Source organism: Nelusetta ayraudi, unplaced genomic scaffold (genome assembly GCF_046127955.1).
Source record: "Nelusetta ayraudi isolate G7.1 ecotype Tasmania unplaced genomic scaffold, CSIRO-AGI_Nayr_v1 ptg000050l, whole genome shotgun sequence".
NCBI classification, from domain to species: Eukaryota; Metazoa; Chordata; class Actinopteri; order Tetraodontiformes; family Monacanthidae; genus Nelusetta; species Nelusetta ayraudi.
The window spans coordinates 1,926,010-1,945,305 of record NW_027466100.1 but is presented as its reverse complement, the minus strand read 5'-3'; the positions used below and the strand labels follow the sequence as shown (position 1 = coordinate 1,945,305).

General features: G+C 46.3%; 1 protein-coding gene across 2 annotated transcripts in view; it reads right to left on the bottom strand.

The window, feature by feature from the left end:
- The window catches only part of bsnb (bassoon (presynaptic cytomatrix protein) b), a 66,200-nt gene that overhangs the window by 30,796 nt on the left and 16,108 nt on the right, over positions 1-19,296 (bottom strand). For both annotated transcript variants that reach the window (XM_076037214.1, XM_076037215.1), the window contains exon 3: positions 10,002-10,874. In XM_076037214.1, coding sequence (XP_075893329.1) covers positions 10,002-10,874 — 873 coding nt within the window. The remainder of the gene's footprint in view (positions 1-10,001; positions 10,875-19,296) is intronic.

Sequence of the window (19,296 nt, the reverse complement as noted above, 5' to 3'; positions counted from 1 at the left end):
ATACGTGTTTCCAGAGAGATAGATAGAAATATGGAAATATAGATAGATAGATAGATCGATAGATAGATAGATAGATTCCTTTTCATATGAAAACAAATGTTCATATTGAAGAACAATTATGATGAATAATATGTTAAAATGTTAAGATATCTACATGTTATCTGAATCTACACCAGATACCATATATGTAACACCATATAAGGTATCTGCAATACCATATAGCAAATCTGCACCATACATGATGTGACTAAACTTCTACACTTCTGAAGAAGGAACATGTTCATCCTAAAGCATCGCCTGCACTTTGCTTAATTGTGAGAGAATCTTTAGGGGAGCTTCTGCGGATCACCTCCTCCATTCATCAGAGTGAAATCTCACCTTGGGGATGGCAACCATCCCATACTGCACTCTGAATGTTAAACACCATACATTGTGGAAACTGAGGCTGTTCTCAAGTGAGAGGAAAGGAAGAGAGTTTTTATCTAGGTCTGTTCTTGCCACTTTCAGAATGTATGTACTAGATTATTACCACTGCAACCTCACTTCAGAAACACCCAGACAGGCAGCACATGACCTGTTCATTACATTGATTGTCATAACTTCTTTTCAAGAGTCCGCAACAACCACACAGCCTTCCAAGATGTGTCAAGGTCGGCTTTACCAAAGTGCTCAACTGTGGCTTTAATTCACGGTGGAAGGCATTTTCTTTTACAAATAGCTACTCACGTTTTTAATGCACTTTGGCTTAATGTCGGTATAATGACGGAGCTGCAGTGTGGCTGAATGAAATGAGGTGAAACACAAGCGCTCCTCCAAAAACGTGACTCCTGATTTGTCTTCGGCAGCATCATGCGATGCCACGGGTGATAACAGAGAAACACTCTTTGCTTTGTGAAGCTCCTCCGAGGCAAAACTTTGATGAAAAGCAGAAAAAACAAAACAAAGCCACAGCATACAACATACATCTATTATCCATGGCAGTAATAAAGCTGCAGCAAAAGTGCCAAAACAAGTGATGTGTAGTCGCACAGGTTTGTCCTCAGGACGAATGAATAAGTCTGTGTCCAAATCTACAATTAGCATCCAAACAAATGCAATTGGTATATCATATTTATCTTTCAGACATATTACTACAGCAGCAGTAGCACGCCCAGTGAAAAGTGTCACACTAGAAGCCGGCTCTGTTGTTGCCCTTGAACGCACACAGCATTACACTGTGAACATTTCTACAGTTTACTTACAGAACTGCACAGGCCAATTTATCACTTGGACTTTTACGCTTGCCAGCGCAGTGATTTTGTTGACTGTCAGAGAGTTTCTGCCTCCTAAATAGGTGACGTAATCAGGTGCTACATGGCAATTATTATTGAGCTGAATTTGAGACGTCAACAACTCGCTGATTACAGTTGATTCTCCTGACATTTTCCCAGAGCAAGAGGCAGTTTCACAGTGTAGGTTGTGTCCATACACCGATGAATTGATGAGATGTTTACATGCTTCAGCCTTTGGCTTGCCTCTGGGGTGCAATTTCAACCATTTTGAAGGTGTCACGTTCAAAATGTGTCCTCTCAAACGTCAGGAAGAAGAAGGCGCGCGGGCGTTTGGGCTGAAACATGATGTCACTGACTCTGTTTGTGTTGCCGTTGTTTTTTTCCTCGCTGCTCTGGCCGCACCATCATTACAGTGCATCCGAGTCTCCTCCTACTCCCTGGATGCGGAAGGGTTGGCCCACTTTCACTCCCCTCCCTGTGTCGATAAACGACGGCAAACGGACGAAAAAAAACGAAACGGACGCCGCTCGACGCTGACCTCAACCTCGCCACCGTGGGACGTCCTCTCACTTGAAAAAAAAAAAATGATCTGCTTGTTTCTGCTCTTGACATTGTCCACAGGACAGAGATGATCCTGTTACATCCTCATTTACTCAGTGGAAATTCAGTGCTCACTCCACCGGAGGCTGGAGTGAATGTGCTGGTAACTGTTTGTTTTTTTTCTTTGGGTGTGTGTGTGTGTGTGTGTGTGTGTGTGTGTGTGAGTGTGTGTTGCGGGGGGTGTTATCCAATACAAAACCCACACAACTAGCGATGAAATCATTTTCAATTTCTCTTTTTAAATGAGACGTACAGGGGAGGTTAGTGGAGGTGACATCATCGCAGTCACAGGAAATGATTCGGATGATTCGCCTCATTGGCACTGGGCTGGTGCGGTTTAGCTCGGCGATGTGCAGTTGCTTACAAGGCAACAAGGAAATCAAATGAGGACGTGTGCGGGGGTAAATCTTTACGCTGACCTATCGGGAACTGCTTGTAATCTTCATCTGTTGTGTCGTGGCCGTGCAGACCGCACCGCCACAGGCGAACCGTCGTTCCTCGCCGAGGAGAAACTCAACTTCAACCGAGTGCGGCGACGACCCTGTGTGTCTGTTGCTTTTGTCTATTGCTGAAAATAAATGTGCCCAGTGGCGATCGAGGCCGGGACCCCCTCCTCACTGATCTGGTCATCACAACTGCCGCCTGACAGCTGCGGCACTGAGAAGATTAGCAAGGAGTTAAATGTAATATCTGTGCGATCAGTGAGCTTTATCTCTTTCATTTTGTGTCTGAATCTCCTGCCCCCCTTTCAGTACAGCTCACCCACTGTCTTCCTGTCTGTGTGTGTGTGTGTTTTTGTTGTTTTTTTTTTTCACGGAAGGGGTGGGGGTGGGGGGGGGGTCCTGTTTGCTGTTGTTTTCTTTCCCCTTTTTCGCCCTGACATACAAGTGCACGTCTGTGCTCCGTAATCTCACATTCTGGCCTTTTGAGTACTTGCAGCCTCAGAGCGTATAGCACTCAGCCAACCCCGTCCCTGCTCTTCTAATGCCGACATTAGGCAGCACCGGCGTGCCCGAGGTAGTGCCGGGAAGGGAAGGGAGAGCAGGAGCATCGATGGAGGCGGGTGAAGTGATGTGTTGAGACAGGAGCGGCCAGTGGCAGCGGTGGGAGGACTGATCGGCCCCACCTCTGTGACTCTGGATGGGGGGGTACATCGCTGACAGGGGGCCCCTGCAGCATCGCTATAAGCTCGCCAGCATAGCCACCAGGTCTTGAAGATGATGAGTTCTGAAGAGGTGATTAAGCCGATGCCGCCGCCCCTTACAGGCTTCAAAGCACATCGGCTCATGAGGCGGGAGAGGACGGGGCCGTTCGGAGACGCAGCCAGAGGGAAAAGGGGGAGACCGGACGGAGGAGCCGTTCAGGTTCAGTATGGTAACGGCGCGCTGCTAAATAGCTGGGCTGATCGGTGCAGGTGGAGGTTGACCCCAGAGCCGCCTTGTGAGAAATGAGCACAGGGAGCTCGGCGGAATAAAACGCTTGCGGTGCAGATCCCGGCCTCGGACGTGACGGCCATGAAGATTCCACTTTGACTTTTCTTCCTAAAAGTCAAGTTTTGAGTCAGGGGACAAAAACATAGTGGAGAGAAACTAAGAGGAAAAATGCACTCCTTAGCAATGCACTCCTCATCGGGATCCCTGGCCAGAGCCTAAAAAGGCTTCCATGCATTCAGAACAGCGTGGCCAGGATCCTGATGAGGGTGCGAAAGTTCGACCACATCACCCCCATCCTCAATCACTGGCTCCCGATCCCACTCAGGATTGAGTACGAGGTCTCCCTCCTCACTCACCACTGCATTCATGGAAATGCCCCAACCGACCTCAAAAAACTCCCCACAGACCTCCTCACGGACCCTGCGCTTTGCCAGGCACCTACCTCCTAGAAGCCCACAGGACCAAGCTCTGCACCATGAGGGCTTTCTGCTCTGCTGCTCCCAGTGTGTGGAACGTCTTCCCAGACTACTTGAGGGCGACTACTTTTTTTTTTTACCCTTGTGGTTGTTTTTATGTAGCACTTTGAGATTTCTTTCAATGTAAAGTGCATTACAAATAAAACATATTATTATTATTATTATTATTCATTCATTCATCTTCCATACCCGCTTATTCCTATTCAGGGTCACGGGGGTCTGCTGGAGCCTCTCCCAGCTGTCATAGGGCGAAGGCAGGGTGACACCCTGGACAAGTCGCCAGTTCATCGCATTATCATCATTATTATTATTATTATTATTATTATGGGAAGAAACAAATGATGGGAATCTGAGGCGGAGCAGAGCTCATCAACTAATTAGTGACGTCATCTTCCAGGACATGTTTGGCTCGTCACCAGTTTTTGAGTCTATTTGGGTTTATTTTTGCGCCTGGTATCCTTCCATCCCACAACTCCCTCCTGTCACCTTCTGGGGCTGGTTAAGTGAGCCGTGCACTGAATGATGGTCCCATCAGTCAAAGTGACGTGACAGTGCTGTTCGCTGTCACCTTGCAGGCATCCTTGTTTAAATACCACCACCAACAGCGGCGGGACTTCACGGAGAGACTCCTCCTGACGTCTCTTTGTCACAAAATAAGCCAAAGGGAGATGGTGGAACTTCCTCCGGGGCGCTTGATCATCAGCGGGCTAAAAACAAACCGCATCGAATTCATTCGTTCTCACCTTCCCAGTGTATGTGCACGCGCAAAGTTTAAAGTGAACAGGACTCCACCCCAGCGTTGAGCCCGCAGCACTCTGTCAGACGCAAAGAGCGGCAGAGAGATGAAAGCGAGTGGCGCTAAAGCCTCCGAACCGGGGGGGAGCCATCTGTGCCGGGTGCCACCACGTAATCTCAACAGGAAGGAGTCGCTGCTTCGCATCGCACATCATCCTCCTGTCTAACACGCCGCTGAATCTAATCAGCGGGCGCGCGGCAGTCCCACCTCGTCGAAAAACGGGATTTGGCGGCAAAAAAAAGAGGAAAAAAAAGCAACTCTTGTTGGGCCATTAAACGCCTATTGAGTGTTTGTGAATGCGAGTTGTTGTTTATCGGGCGAAGTCGAGGGGGGCATTGTCTCCGTTTAATTATCGCAACGTCGCTCACTATTCTCGAACGGCATTTATTTGTGTGGGTGGATCGTAACGACGGTGTGTCGGAGTTAAGCACTATACTCGGGGGGGATCGCTACACTCCCCCAGCACGGCTTAGAAACACTCGGCTATTAGCTGCGGCACGCACACGCACACATCCACACACACACTTTGCCTGTCTGTCGCTTTCGCCTTTGTCTCACGTTCACCTTCTCCAAATGCTCAGTCTTATTACAAGGGGGCGGGGGGCGCGGCTAAATCAACAGGCAGAAACAAGAGGGGCCGAGCGCCCGCGTTGTAATGTCAACCATAAACGTTTGAACCGGGAGTAATTGCCAATTCAATCAATGTGTCAGCGGCAGGCGGCCTCCGACTGAGTCCTCTCAGGCGAGGGAGGCGAGGGAGGCGCGGGAAGCGTGCGCCAGAGGATGAGGGCTCACGTAGAAAAAACGTCCAGGGTGGAAGTTGAAGCGCAGATAAGATTGGAGTCGAGATTTATCTTCTCAATATGCTTGTGAGATCTTGCAAAAGAGTGGCAATGGGCTGAGACAGGACAAGAAGATAGTGGTGTGCCGGGTCGGGTTTTTATTTTTTTTTTTATAGCTTAAATAGTTTTTCAGCAAATCCGAAAGCCGTGCTGATGTGCAACAGAGACATCACATAAAACCCGTCACGACTTGTCAAACACCCACATCATACAAAGCGATAAACTGTTTCATAGCTCATAAAATCAGTATGACTGATTTAGGCCTCCCCACAGTTTCAGCACAAAGTGAAAACATCCAATTAATGTGTTTGAACGCAAAAAGGTTGAGTCCACGGACTTGTGGGTGTGTGTCTGATCTGCATGAATGTGCTTCAAAGAGTTTGGGAAACTTCTCAACTTTAAAAAAAAAAAAAAAAAAAAAAGTACCAATGTGATTACACTAATAAGTCCGAAGGCAAAACTTTCTCTCAAATCCAAAACGTCAATGAATAAATGTGAATAAAACCCCAATTAATCAAGTTCCAATTCTACAAAACAGTGGATTGCGGATTCTATGTATTGATTGATTTAACCAGATGAAACATCTCGCTGGGAATGAAAAATATCTTTGGCAAGGGAGACCCTGGCCAACACAGGCAGCGAATTATTACTGTTACTTATAATGACTCAACATAGCATCGTGTACATTCTTACAGCAGTATTGTAGTACAGAATATTCAGTTTAGTCACCATTAGGTACAAACGGAACGGATATTTATTATCATAGTCATTCAGGTGCGTCGATTGCCCACCTCCTTCACAGTCACGTAAGGGGAGAAATTAGTGAGTAATGCAGGTCTGTTCATTTTAGCCTTCAAAAACAGCTCATACGTGTTCACTCGCCACTCTGACACACATCCTGAAAACATAAGTGTGCACCGTCTCTCAGCAGACGCACATTGATCCGTGCAGATTTCCACGAGGCACGGCAGCCTTGCTGCCGGTGGCCTCCGCACCCACAAAGGCTTCTTTTTGCGGGCACATGAAGGTATTGAAAAAGGGAGGCGAGCAGCTGATTAGGGCCTAGTGGGTGTTTGAATCTGCGACGGCGGAGCGGCCGTCGCTCTGGGAGCAGCCAGGCTGAGCGCGCGGCGGGATTGTGGACGCGTGACGCCTGCAGCCATCTGGCTTTGGACGGGGCTCCTGTGGGAGACGCGGGGCCGGTGCCAACCTCCACGAAAACACTTCCAGCGTGTCTGAGAGTGAGAGTGACATGTTCATCTATACTGTTTCTCCGAGCGGGAGAGCGGCAGAGGTCCTGCGGCGCTTGGATCACTTTGGCCGCTGCGCTCGTTTTGGACGCATATGTTTGCAGTGTGAAAAGGGGGAGGGGGGGGGGGGGGGCTGCTGAGGGCCGGTGAAGCCGTAAAAGCAACTCACAGACCTGAGTGTAATTTTTTTCTATTGCAAGAAGTCAGTCAGCGCAGTCGCCGCTCGTCCAGGCTGAATGTGGCACGTATTAATCTGCACTAGGGATGCAAACCCTGCTGCAGCTACTACATCCCCATCAGTGACACATACCATACAGCAAGCACTTCAAAGACAGGCTGCTTATGCACCTACACCCAAATATATTAAAGACCTCAGTGCAGCCCTCTTATATTTTATTGCAAAGGACAAGATGCAATTTTAAATCTAACCTGCACAGTCACAGACTTGTCAATTCAGGTTTGTTGCAGAGCATGCAGAAAAATGACACGAAGAATGCAGCTCATGGCGTGCGTGCATGCGTGCGCACGTGCACGTGTGAGTGTTCAGTTTCACGTCCCATTATATAGAGTGCAATGGATTTGCAGGTAAATGTGTTTACTGTACAGTTGCCCTCTGAAACGTGATCGTCGAGCGTTCATTAGGTTGCCTGAAGACTTCGTTGCTGTGGAGCCATTATTGACTTGTGCGTTAGCCGTAATTGCTGATATTACAGTTGCTTTTGCCTGTTTTGCGTTGCGATTCAGAGGACAGTGGAGCCTCCACGTGCCTCATTGGCCGTGTATAATAGCAAAGTAAGCTAACAACATGGCCGGCAGTAGGGTGACAAAGTGAGACAGATTGTGCATCGGACAAAACACACCTGCGTACGGTATGCGCCTTATTTACCTCGACACACACAACACGCCGGGCCATTAAAACACAGTGACCTGATGCCACATGGAGAATCAAACACAGCCCCCTCAACGCGCCGCACTGCATGAACTATTTATAATGTTCTCTCATTCTGAATAATGAATGAGCTATGTTTTCTGTCATCTCTTTCTCTCTACAGCGTCATGAGGAATTCAGCCCCTTCCTGAAAACGAATCGCATCGCATTATAATAACCGCCAAGCAGAGGCGCATCAGGAACCCTGTAAAAAAAAACAACAAAGGGACACGGGGGAAAAAAATCTATTCCCCGTCATGAGTGAATGACGATACTTACCGCGGCTAATTGACGAGAAGACATAAAACATGAGATTCAGAAATCGGGCTGGTGATTCAGATAACCAATCAGAATGAGTAGCATTCACTCCAACGAAAACACGTTCTATTTAAATCCAAACTCTGGGGAGGCGACATTGACACATGGCTGCTTCTAATCTTCTCAAGAAGCCCAATGGGGGGAGAGAACAAGTCCCAGAGCAAGGACGTCTTATTTACTCGCAGCCGCGTACGACTCTTCCGCACTAATTGATGTGAAATATTGTGCAATTTAAACAGTTGGCGTCCCTTCACTCATTATCCCTCGTTCTCGCTCTCTCCCCCTCAATCCATCACCTCTTGTCTTCCTCTCATCCTCCGCTCCGCCACTCGCTCTCGCGCAAATGGCGACACTCGTCATCTCGACGTAGATTACAAAGGGGGTGAAGATTTTTCCGTCCGTGACGCAGCTCCGCCTAATTTGTTTCCAATTAATTATTGTTATTTGCTACTTTGTCGCCGGGGCGGCGGAAAATGCCCATTTTCTGAGGATATTTTCCCCAAAATTTCTGACTCAAACAACTCTGAGGTGGTTTTATCACAATCCCCCACAATGCACAGGGATTTAAGAAGTTCTTATTTGCCTCAATTATTTCAGTACATGAAGATGTAGTTAATGTCATAATCTAAATAAATGTGCCTTAGCATTTTCCTCTGTGTTCTGCTGAGACGTAAACTATTGAGAACTAGTTAAGTGTTAACTTGTCATGTCTAATCTAGAAACGAGCTGAACCAGAAGGAGAAATGCGGTGCATCTTGGACGAAGGCCTCCAACCTGGCACCAGCGAGCAGAGTTTTAGCATAAACCATTTGCCTTCATTGATTATTTACACGTTTCTCACCCCCTGATCTGCTTGAGCTGTGACGGAAATATAACAGAAGCAAAAGTGAATCTGAAGAATCCGGAAAAAGATATTTTTAGAAACGACAAGGACGAGAAACATGCCATGAAGTTTTCTGATGCCATGCTGAGCAGCCTAGACCCTAAATACAAAGACTTCCCACCATGTCCAAATAGTTCTTCTCACCCACTTTGGAGCTTAAAAAAAAAAAAAAAAAAACTGTCAGCTTGCATGGAAGGACAACAGAAAAGTCCTTTCCTGGTTTGGATTGCGTGGACCTCAGCCAGCGGAGCAGGAACACACCGCACCTAATGGCGGCACTCACTCACAAAAATCCCTGTAACAACAATCTGGAAGTTTTCGCAGGCTCCCTTTGTCTTCGCAGCCAGCTTGGAAGGGAAGCCTGGCTGGCAAACCAAAGATCTCTGTTTCCATAGTGATCAGTGAGCGGCCCGCTCTCGTGCCAATGGCCTCCAGATGCTTGTTAGAAATCCGTATTTGCTATCAGTCACTTGACTGGAATATTTAAAGAGTGTTGATGGGCTCGCTTAAAGCTACTACTCAAGCGTTGGAGTACGGCGGCAGTGCGAACACGCCCTCCGCTGACCCACAGATGTGACTAATCAATAGATTATGCACTACATTGAACTTGATGGAGCTCAGTTTTCCCGTAGATTGGTCATATATATTTCCTTGCAGCTTCAGGGCAGAGTGACCCCTCGATGAGTCACACATCAGACTTCACTCTGAGAACTACGTGAAAGGCACCGACGGAGCGGAATAAAGACGGATCACAAAATGGGCGAGAGAGGGACCTCGCAGGCTCACGAGGCGTTTTGCATAAAAGCAATAAGATGAATCAAAAGAAACGCCGGCCGTTCTTCGCCGGGAATTCTGTTCCGTCTCATTAGCATGAAACCTCCGGTACTTCTCGGCCCTTTGTTTTCAAAGAATGGCAGAAGTACCGCGCAAAAAGTAGGAGCGGCACAAATTAATAGAAAAGGAGCCGTGAAGTTACCTAAGAGAAGGAACAAACGGCACCTGAAGCCAAACATCGTGATTCATGCGCACTCTGAGACGCCAGATGGTCGCAAAACGGATGAAAACAACCCATTAGAGTGAACCATGACACAGCATTTTTCCGCAGACGGGCGGCTCGATAAATCGTTCAGTCGCTGGAAAAATCAACAAGTGGAGGAGGCGAAGAAGAGGAAGAAAAGGGCCGGAAATCTGGTCAGAGTCTTACCTCGACAAGGTGCGGGGTGGGGTTGAAGCCACACATGTTGCACACTTGTTGGTGACACTGTGTGCACTTGTTGTAGTTGGGCGGCTCCGCGGTGCTGCCCACGTTGAGGCCCGTCTTGCAGAGGGGACAACAAGGTTTGGGTTTAGAGTCTGGGGGAGGCTGTTTCTGCTGCTGCTGCTGCTGCTGCTGCTGCTGCTGCTGCTGCTGCTGCTGCGGCTGCTGCGGCTGCGGCTGCTGCGGCTGCTGCTGCTGCTGCTGCGGACCAGGGGCTCGGGGTCCCTGCTGGCCAGGCTGGGGACCGAAGGATTTACCTGCCCCGGGCCCCGGGCCCGGCTGCCCACCTGGTCTGGGTGTCTGTTTTGCAGGCTGTTGCTGAGGTTGGGTGGTCTCAGAGATAAGAGTACTGGCTTGGTTGAGAAGGGAGGCGCCGAAACCAAACAGCTTCCCGAACGTCTGCTCCGGAGGCGGCGGCTGCCGCGAGGGCGAGCTCCCGGCGCTGCGGGTCTGGTCCTGGCGAGGGTGAGGCGGCTGGTGGGCTGGAGAGCCGCGGGACAGGTCGGGCTGCGACGGAGCCTTGGCCATGCCTGGCAGGGCCACCGCCCCCGGGGGGATCTTGGCCTGCTGCTGACCTGGGCCAGCCGGTCCAGTCTGTCTGGGGGCGCCTGGCGCCGGGTGGGCCTGTGCCGGGGGCTGCAGCTGAGGAGGGGTCTGCATCTGGGGCACGGGCTGAGGCGAGGGTGGGTGAGACTGGAGCTCTGGTTTGGCCGGTTGAGAAGGAGAGTGGATCTGCTGTTGACTCTTTGAGCGCGGCGTGGTCATGTCCATCCCCAGCGCCCTCTGCATCTGGCAGTTCAGACACAGCCACTCTTGAACCTGTGAAGACAGGGAAAAGACAAAGCAGAGTGACAACAAGATCAATAATCATTGTTATTCATTATCGAATCAATTATTATTATTATTATTAGTAGTAGTAGTAGTAGTAGTAGTAGTAGTAGTAGTAGTAGCAGCAGCAGTAGTAATAATAATAGTATTATTATTAATATCATTGTGATTATCAATAATAAGAATAATCATCATCATCATCATCATCAACATCATCATCATCATCATCATCATCATCATCATCATCATCTTCATACTCAACATACCAAAAATACATACATAAAAATAGAAATAATAAAACAATACATTAAATTTAAAAAAAATTATAAAATAATACTAATAGTGCAAAAATCTCACACATTACAACACATTTTTCCCTCCGGATTTGTGGATAGGAGACGAAAAACAAGGTGGCTGAGGTTGTTGTTGCTAACTCGGAGGGAGGTATCAATGCCTTTTATGACATCATGAAAAGCATATTTGTGTTTCAGCGCACACAGTTTCACATGTGGAGGGAGAAAAAAAATGAACTGCTCCCATGCATGACTTTCCAGCAAACCAACTGACAGGCTTGAGATGCAAGACTCTGGAACAGTGAGTTTGCTACAATATGAGGCCTTTCATTTCAATTCAATTCATTTTCATTTTCATTTGGAACTTCATGTTGAATGTGAAGATACCAATATAAATGTGTCTCTGCGTCAAAGCAGTCTGGGATCTAAATTTGAAATTCATGGATTCATTTTTCCAAAGAAATAAAATAAAGTTATATCAGTCCAGCTTGAAACCTTTAAATCAGAGTTGATGTATTCTGCATGACTTTCCTCTTTTGCTGAGCTAAGCTAACCAGCTCGAGGCAGCTTTAGATTTAATGTGCCTCGTCTCAACGTGGCAGAGAGGCATTGTTGTCAAAATGCCAAACTGCGACTTTGAACACGGGAAAAATATTTTGCAAAGAAAATGTCTGAACGATTGAAGTAGGCCTCCGTATGTCTCGGAAAGCCACAGTAACTCGACTGTGGCGGTTGCATCATCTCACTGCGCTTCCTCTGACATGCAGGGAGGCAACGTGTGGACTTTTTATGCTCCACATATCTGGAACAAACTGCCAGAAAGCTGTGACTCTCCGTGCTTATAAATTCAGCCTGAAGACTTCTCCATTTTGCCTCTGCCTTTTCTTCTTCCCTTCTTTGTCATAGTCACTGTTATTCTCTACTCGCTCTCGCACATTTCCTTTGTCAAACAAATGAACATTTTGCGTCCGATATTGTACCCTAAATGCCTTCCTTTGCCCTTTGAATTTTTATGTTTCGGGAGGTGGGGGGGTCGTTGACATGTGCGAGAGTCCTGCATTGTCCTGAGTTGCCTAATGCCAGATTCTCCACATTTGACAGCTGATGGTCAAGCGGCAGCAATATTAACCAAAATACCGAGATTAGCATTATGATTGTGTTGGCGTGTGCATGAAATGGACTGGTGGCATTTTAGACGGCCTAATCCAATGCATGCTGGAATAGCCTCCAGCCCTCTTGGAGAATGAGATACACGGCAAAGAAAATGAGTGAATGGAGGAATAAATGTGAATTATGTAAATGGTCTTATTGAGAAAGGATTAACGCCCGCTTGTGCCTCCGCACGGGAAGAGACTGCAAGCATAAATACACGCGTTGGTAACAAATGATGGCAGATGGAGTGACCTCTGGACATCATTAATAAACCATAACTGACCCTGATCTTGTTTCTCATGCTGCGCCTTCTTTTTTTTTTTTTGCGCCTCCCTACTTTTTGCTTTCGATCTCAGCACTCGTTACACAACGTGCTCCCGTCCTCTATGAGTCCCCCCTCCTGCCGCCGCTCTTCTCATGTTTCAGCCCGCCGGAGTCATTTCCTTTCTGTGTTTGCTTCACCTCTTTTCCTTCCCGTCAGCTCTCAAGCGCCATATAAGCACATTAGATGGAGAAAGTCGTGATGGCGTAGGGCCAGAAGCGTTAATTGGCATCCTGGTGCTTTGACAGCTGCCACACTATTGTGGCTGTCATGGCTTTGTGGTCATTACATAATAGCTTAATGCATTATAGATGCATTCAGAAGAAGAAAAAACAAGGTGATGTGGGTTGGGTCTCGTTTTGAAGTCCAGTGTGCGAAGAGTAAGTCGGGAGTGCAGGTCATCGGCTTCTCTCTTGGCACGGCTCTGGCTGAAAATTCCCTCCTGGCCTATGACGGAAGGTCCATTAAGATTGTGGTCTGTTTTTTTTCAGGACTCCACCAAGGTCTGGACTGGACTGAGAATGAAGAAAGCATCTTTTCACTTGTGCTGCAGAATCAAATGTCTCGACAAGCCCATGGCCATGGGAGATTGATTTTTCAGAAAAGCTCGCGCACAAACAAGAAATGCATGCACTTCCACGCGGATTGCTTCAGCATGACATGCATAATATAATTCCAGCAACGCTATTGATTATTCCTGCAACACATTGTTTTTTTGGTTGTTCACTTGAAAGGCTGAAAACATCACCAGCAGCATCAAAAATAGTGCATATTGATGTCATGATAGCTATAATGCAGCTATGTCTATGTAGTATATAACTGAAGATTTAAAGAGTTCATTAATGAATCCAGCATCATTTAGACAAATCACTATTTTATCACTAATAACTGTGATTATTTGGGGAAAGTGCTACAAGTTATTTAAAAATCCTTGCAAATTTTCACTCCTGGTCCACAAAACTGAAGGCGCTTGACTGCACTTCAGTTTAGCTGCAGCACTGGGAGTCACTGATCGTACAGAGTAGTATTGCTGGGCGTGTTCCAAAGCGCTGACTCATGGTTGTGCTTTGACAAGACGACAGTTGCTAAAAGAGTGACCTAGTTCCAGCCGATGGCATTGGCGCTTCACTGTAATCTGATAAACAGATTAAAATACTACTAGTTTTCGACGTTATACTCATTGTTTATTTTTTCATGAGCGCAGCAAAGCGTTGTTTCAGAGCACATCATGATTCCTACTGCAACTTGACGTCGCATTTTTGGCAACTCAGCGCGTCACAGTGCACGCGGTGCGATTTTAACAATCTGCTTGGGGAGCTACACTGCGCAACACTTATCGTGGGTACTTCCTGTATGCAGGCTGCACGACGGCATGAAGGTGAAAACTCAGAGCAGGAGCTGCGCCGCCGGAATGAAAAAAATCACTTTAAGCATCGCTGCTATTGGCTGGACGACACGGTGAGGACTGTCGTCCAAAAATTTCTGACGGCGTCATAATTTCTTTGACCATGACATTGGCCATCCTTAAAAACCTGTCCAGGAGTGTGACGTCGGACCACCGTTTTAGTGCCGGGACCAAAAATATCATCTGCTTTGGGACTGTGCCAAGCACTGTTAACAGCTTGTACGTATCGACAGAACACCACGCGGGGAGGAAAGGAACAGAGCGCCGCACACCGTCACGCTGAAGGACAGCCGGTTGCACGGTGGCTTCAGTCGCCGGCAAAGACGTCTCTTGCTCCTCATTGCCGCTGCATCCACTGATTCCGGCGACAAAGACTAATTATTTTGAATGTGAATGCAGCAAATGGGCTGAAGCAGAGGGAAACTTAGTCCATCCGTCCATCCATTCATCCATTCTCAATACCCGCTTCTTCCTAAGCTCAGGGTCACGGGGGTCTGCTGGAATCTATCCCAGCTGTCATAGGGCGAAGGCAGGGTGACAGCCTGGATAAGTCGCCAGTTCATTGCAGGGCCACATAGCAACAAAAAACCATTTGGAGTTTCCAATTCATCTCACATGGATGTTTTTGGACTGTGGGTGGAAGCCGGAGAACCAGGAGAGAACCCACACAGACACAGGGAGAAGAGGCTGACCAAGGTGAGCAAATGGGATACTTGGACTTGTTCCTGAAGGAAGCGGCAGTCATTCGCTTGTGGAAGTGGCATACCCGCGGTATGTGGGTGGGCGTGGTCATGTACGTCCTCAAACAGACGTGTTTGTCAGTAAAACTGAATCTGGGATCGTTTCCTTCACTCTCGCTTCCGACTGAAAATGTTCCACGGCAGCCGTTTACGGCTCCACCCTACCTTCTTCCACCGTCTAAATCTTGAAGTCAGCGGGTGGAAACGTGATGACACCGAGGTTTTCTCCCAGCCGAGGCCAAACCCCGGGGACACTCCGAGTAACGCCGACGCTCAAACAACCACATCCAGCGCGGGACCCTCAACCAATCGCAGAGCCACACGCAGGAACTCCTCTTTCCATGATTATCACTCACCTCTTTTTTCATCTACTTTGCAAATTACAGTGAGGCTAATTCTATTAAACCCATTGAGGAAAGAAGAAAAGAAGAAGACAAAACAAAAGAAAGAAAGCAGCCGGCGGGCGCCCGAGCGGCTATTTATCAGTTTTACCGTGTCTCCCTCTGCCTCCGTCTCATCCCTCGCTCTCATCCCTCCCTGCGTTCCCCTTGTTATGAGGCAATCATGTGGATCTTTATGAAATCTGATCTGTATCAGCGAAAAACAAGGGCAGTGCAAAATCCGTCTCCTGTCCTCCCTCTCTATCAGCTCCCTGCTGCAACACTCCATCTTGTTTTACTTCACCCATCTTTATTTCTCCTCCTTATCTGCATTTCACACATCACATCACTCCCTCCAACCCTCCTCCTCCATCTTCATCTACAGCACTTTTTTTTTCCCTGCACACAGGGATCAAATTTCAGCCTCGGCTTCCTTAGATGGAGGGGCATGCGTTTGTGTGTGTGTGTCTTACACGCGTGTGTGCACGTTTGTGTGTGTGTGTCTTACACACGTGTGTGCACGTTTGTGTGTGTGTGTGTGTGTGTGTGTGTGTCCAAAGGTAAGTTGCACATCAAAGGTCATAAACTGGGACTAAGCCTGCAGGTCTGTGAGAATGAAGCATGTGCCAACAGGATGCTCCTGGTGGTTTCATCAGGGAGCTACAACTTGCAGCCAGAAATAGAATTTTTAGCAGCAAGGGGCCCACACAGAGTTGGATATAGATCAAATAATGAGAGGAAAGCTTGGCAACACAAACACACACTCGCATACAGTCACAGCTGCACACGTGTCTCCATTTTCAAGGGAAGGATTTGATGTAAGAACTCAACTATCAGCATAACAACTGCCGGTAGTCGGCGGCTGAGGCTGCGATTGGCAGACAGGTGGAGATTTATGGATGGAGCGAAAGAGGGCGTGAAGTTAGCTGGTGTGAGAGAAGAGGATGCAAAGAAGACGGTGAGGTGGAGGCAGATGTTTGGCTGTGGCCAATAATGACGATGATGATGATGACAACTAGGGCTACAACTGAAACTTGGTTCAAATAGCATGGAAGGAATGGGATTGAGATCTTCGTAGTCTGAAAATCAGAGCGTCAACAAAAACCCAACGTGACTTTTCCAAGTGTAAAAGGGACACAACAACATTGAATATTCATCCAATATATAAAATGAATACCCACTGACAGCCAATAATGTTCTTATGTGTAAAAAAAAAAAATTAAATAAATGGTTGGTTGTTGGTTTCACCCAAAATCAAGAAAGTCACTAAAATACATTTTTCAGAAATAATATCTGAATTGGCACTTGTTTGATGCAACTGCAAAAAGTTAAACAAAAAAACCTATTAATTAAATATTTGTTTACGTTAATTAAAAAAAAAAAAAAAAAGATTCCAGTAGTACTTAAGGTCAGCAAAGATGGCATTCTAGTTTTCTAATATTGATTTGACATTATTGGTCACTCTGGAGATCTTTGTTCTTTGTCTCTGTATCCAGTTGAACAATATCGCAAGCTGAATTCAATGATCCGAAATACAAGATAAAAAACATGATATGCACCAATTACCATACTAGTAGAGCAAACAAAGGAAATCAAGTAGTAGGGAATATTTTCTTTGCAGTTAATTGATCAGCCGTGAAGTGAAAGACCTGCTCCCTATTTTCGTGTCAGTTTCTGAATTGACAAGTATCAGACATGGGCTCCGTCACTCCCAGGGAAGCTGTGCAAGAACCGCACACAGACACAAAATCAAACTTGAGCGGAATCAGGATCTGACAGGAAGGAGCTCCATCTCCTCAGACATCACAGCACAGTGTCACTGCACAGCCCATACAGCGGCTGAGCTCTGCAGTTTGGGGATCAGGGTGCTCAGAATGCAGCGGTTCATCAATTCTCCTCAAATTGGGCCAAAGGTATTTGAAATTCCTTCCGATGCTTCTCACTTTCTTCCTTCCTCTAACTCTCTCCGTGTTCCTCCCTCGGTTTATTCCCTCCTCTGCTTAACTTACACCCAGAGTCTGTCCTACAAGCAAGTGCAGTCTCTGCAAAACAGCTCGGCTCCTGCTGAAAACTGAAGATGACCATTATTGCTTTCACTAAAACAGACATGACTGTGTCGATAATCTCTGCCAGCCAGGTGTGTCTCATCGAGTGAACATCATGGTGCTTCTTATAGTGTTGCGCCATGGCGCCGTATTCTGTCTGTATCTCATTGGCAGCATATAGAGACTGGCATCGTGAAATGAGCAGACAGTGGATTGTGTCGCGACAGAAGCTATGCTGATACCTTAATGCAGGTGTGTCAAACGTACGGCCCGCAGGCCAGATCAGGCCCGTTTTTTCTGGCCCATGAGATGATTTTGCAGACGATAAAAACAAGTTGCAATTTTTCAATTGACGAAACTGCTGTTTTAAATGTGTCCACTGGATGTTGCAAAAGCATTTCTGCTTCGCAAACCAACTGAGCAAGAAGGCCAGGGGTGGGCAAACTTTTGGATGGATGGAGTGTTTTGGTGATCTACCTCATTAGAGAAAAAAATATATAATGGGATATGCAGAAAACATGCACTTTAATGTTAATATTGAAAATGAAGAAAAGCAACGTTACAACAAAATGTGTCTTTAAAGCCCCTCGGCCTGAAGTAGGCTGAAATACAGCCACACCAAAGCTACATTGTCTTTCTACCTGCCCGTCTACGTCTCCTATTGGCCGCCCTCATTGCCCCAAAATGTCTCTGTCGATAAAAAGAGAAAAGTGGATGCAGAGCGCAGAGTGCTCCAAGAACACAACCAATGAAAAACAAAGAAAACAACCTAAAGTTGTTGTTATTTTTAAGTTATTATTACCATACAATGATTTTACCGGTTCGGCCCGATTGGGATTAGATTTTCCTCTATGTGGCCCGTCACCTGGTTAAATATTGTGAAATTGTGTCCTAGATCTTTAAAGGATAATTTATTTACCAGTGGTTATACGTTTTTTGTTGTAGAGTGAGGCTATGATTGTAATAAATAACCACCTAATACCATAATCATGCCTGTCGGAAAAAGTTCCGATAACAAAGACTCAAAAAGCAGTTAACAGCCAGCAGTATTTTTTTTCCTTATTCTTTTGCATGGTGTTGGACATTTTACATGATAGAATTATCTTTTTATGTTCATAGAAAATACGCAATTAATTGACAAAAAAAAAACGTTAAAAGAAAGAAAGTGTGGCACAATTTCTGTCTTGAAAATAATAATAATACACATGGCAAATTAAATAAGAACACTTTGACCAATGTTGCACAGAGAAGAAAATAAGGAATATATTGACTAATATACATTTATTATGACTGATATGAGCAATAACTGGAATGTCAACACTTTTGACACTGTTTGAACCTGTTGTGTCCCTACAAAAATAGTTAAAAGGTTGAAAAAAGTAACTATAACTATTCAGTTGAATCTAAAAATAGAAAAACAGTACCTACAGATCTCTTCAACGATTTTAGCTGAGAAAGAAAGCGGCATTTATCATTAGTGAGTTAGGGCATTAGGTGCAGTGAGTTACACTGTAATAATTAAGCCGTCGTCCCAGATTTAGTCTCCAGCAGCTCTCGTTGAATAATATTTTGGTATATGCAAAATTCAGCATGTAATGTCTCAGCAGGATTCCTGACCCACTTCGCACTATTTGTCCAGTCAGAGCCCGAAGCCTTGGTGCAGTCTGACTGGAGCTTCGAGCTACACAGAAACACTCAACAAAATGGCGTTGTTTTCCATGTGAGGATTAGTGACATGTTCCTCATGTTGGCTGTCTCTGGACAATAACTACGAACCTCGAAGTCAACAAGATTTCGAGACACTTCCCGGAGCAAATATGTCTTAAAAGACACAATATGGGGGATTTTTGCTAAAGAATATATGCTGATCAATATCAGTAATTATGTACAATCTAGGATTTAGCAATACATGAACTAAATCTGAGAAACAGTTTCACATCAAACATAAAAACAACACTGCATCCATCACCACCTGCAGGAAGACAGAGATACTAACTGACTCATTTCATTACAGACAAATACCTTATTGGAAGGGAGTAGGAAGGAAATGATGCATTTCCTGGAAAACATTTTTTT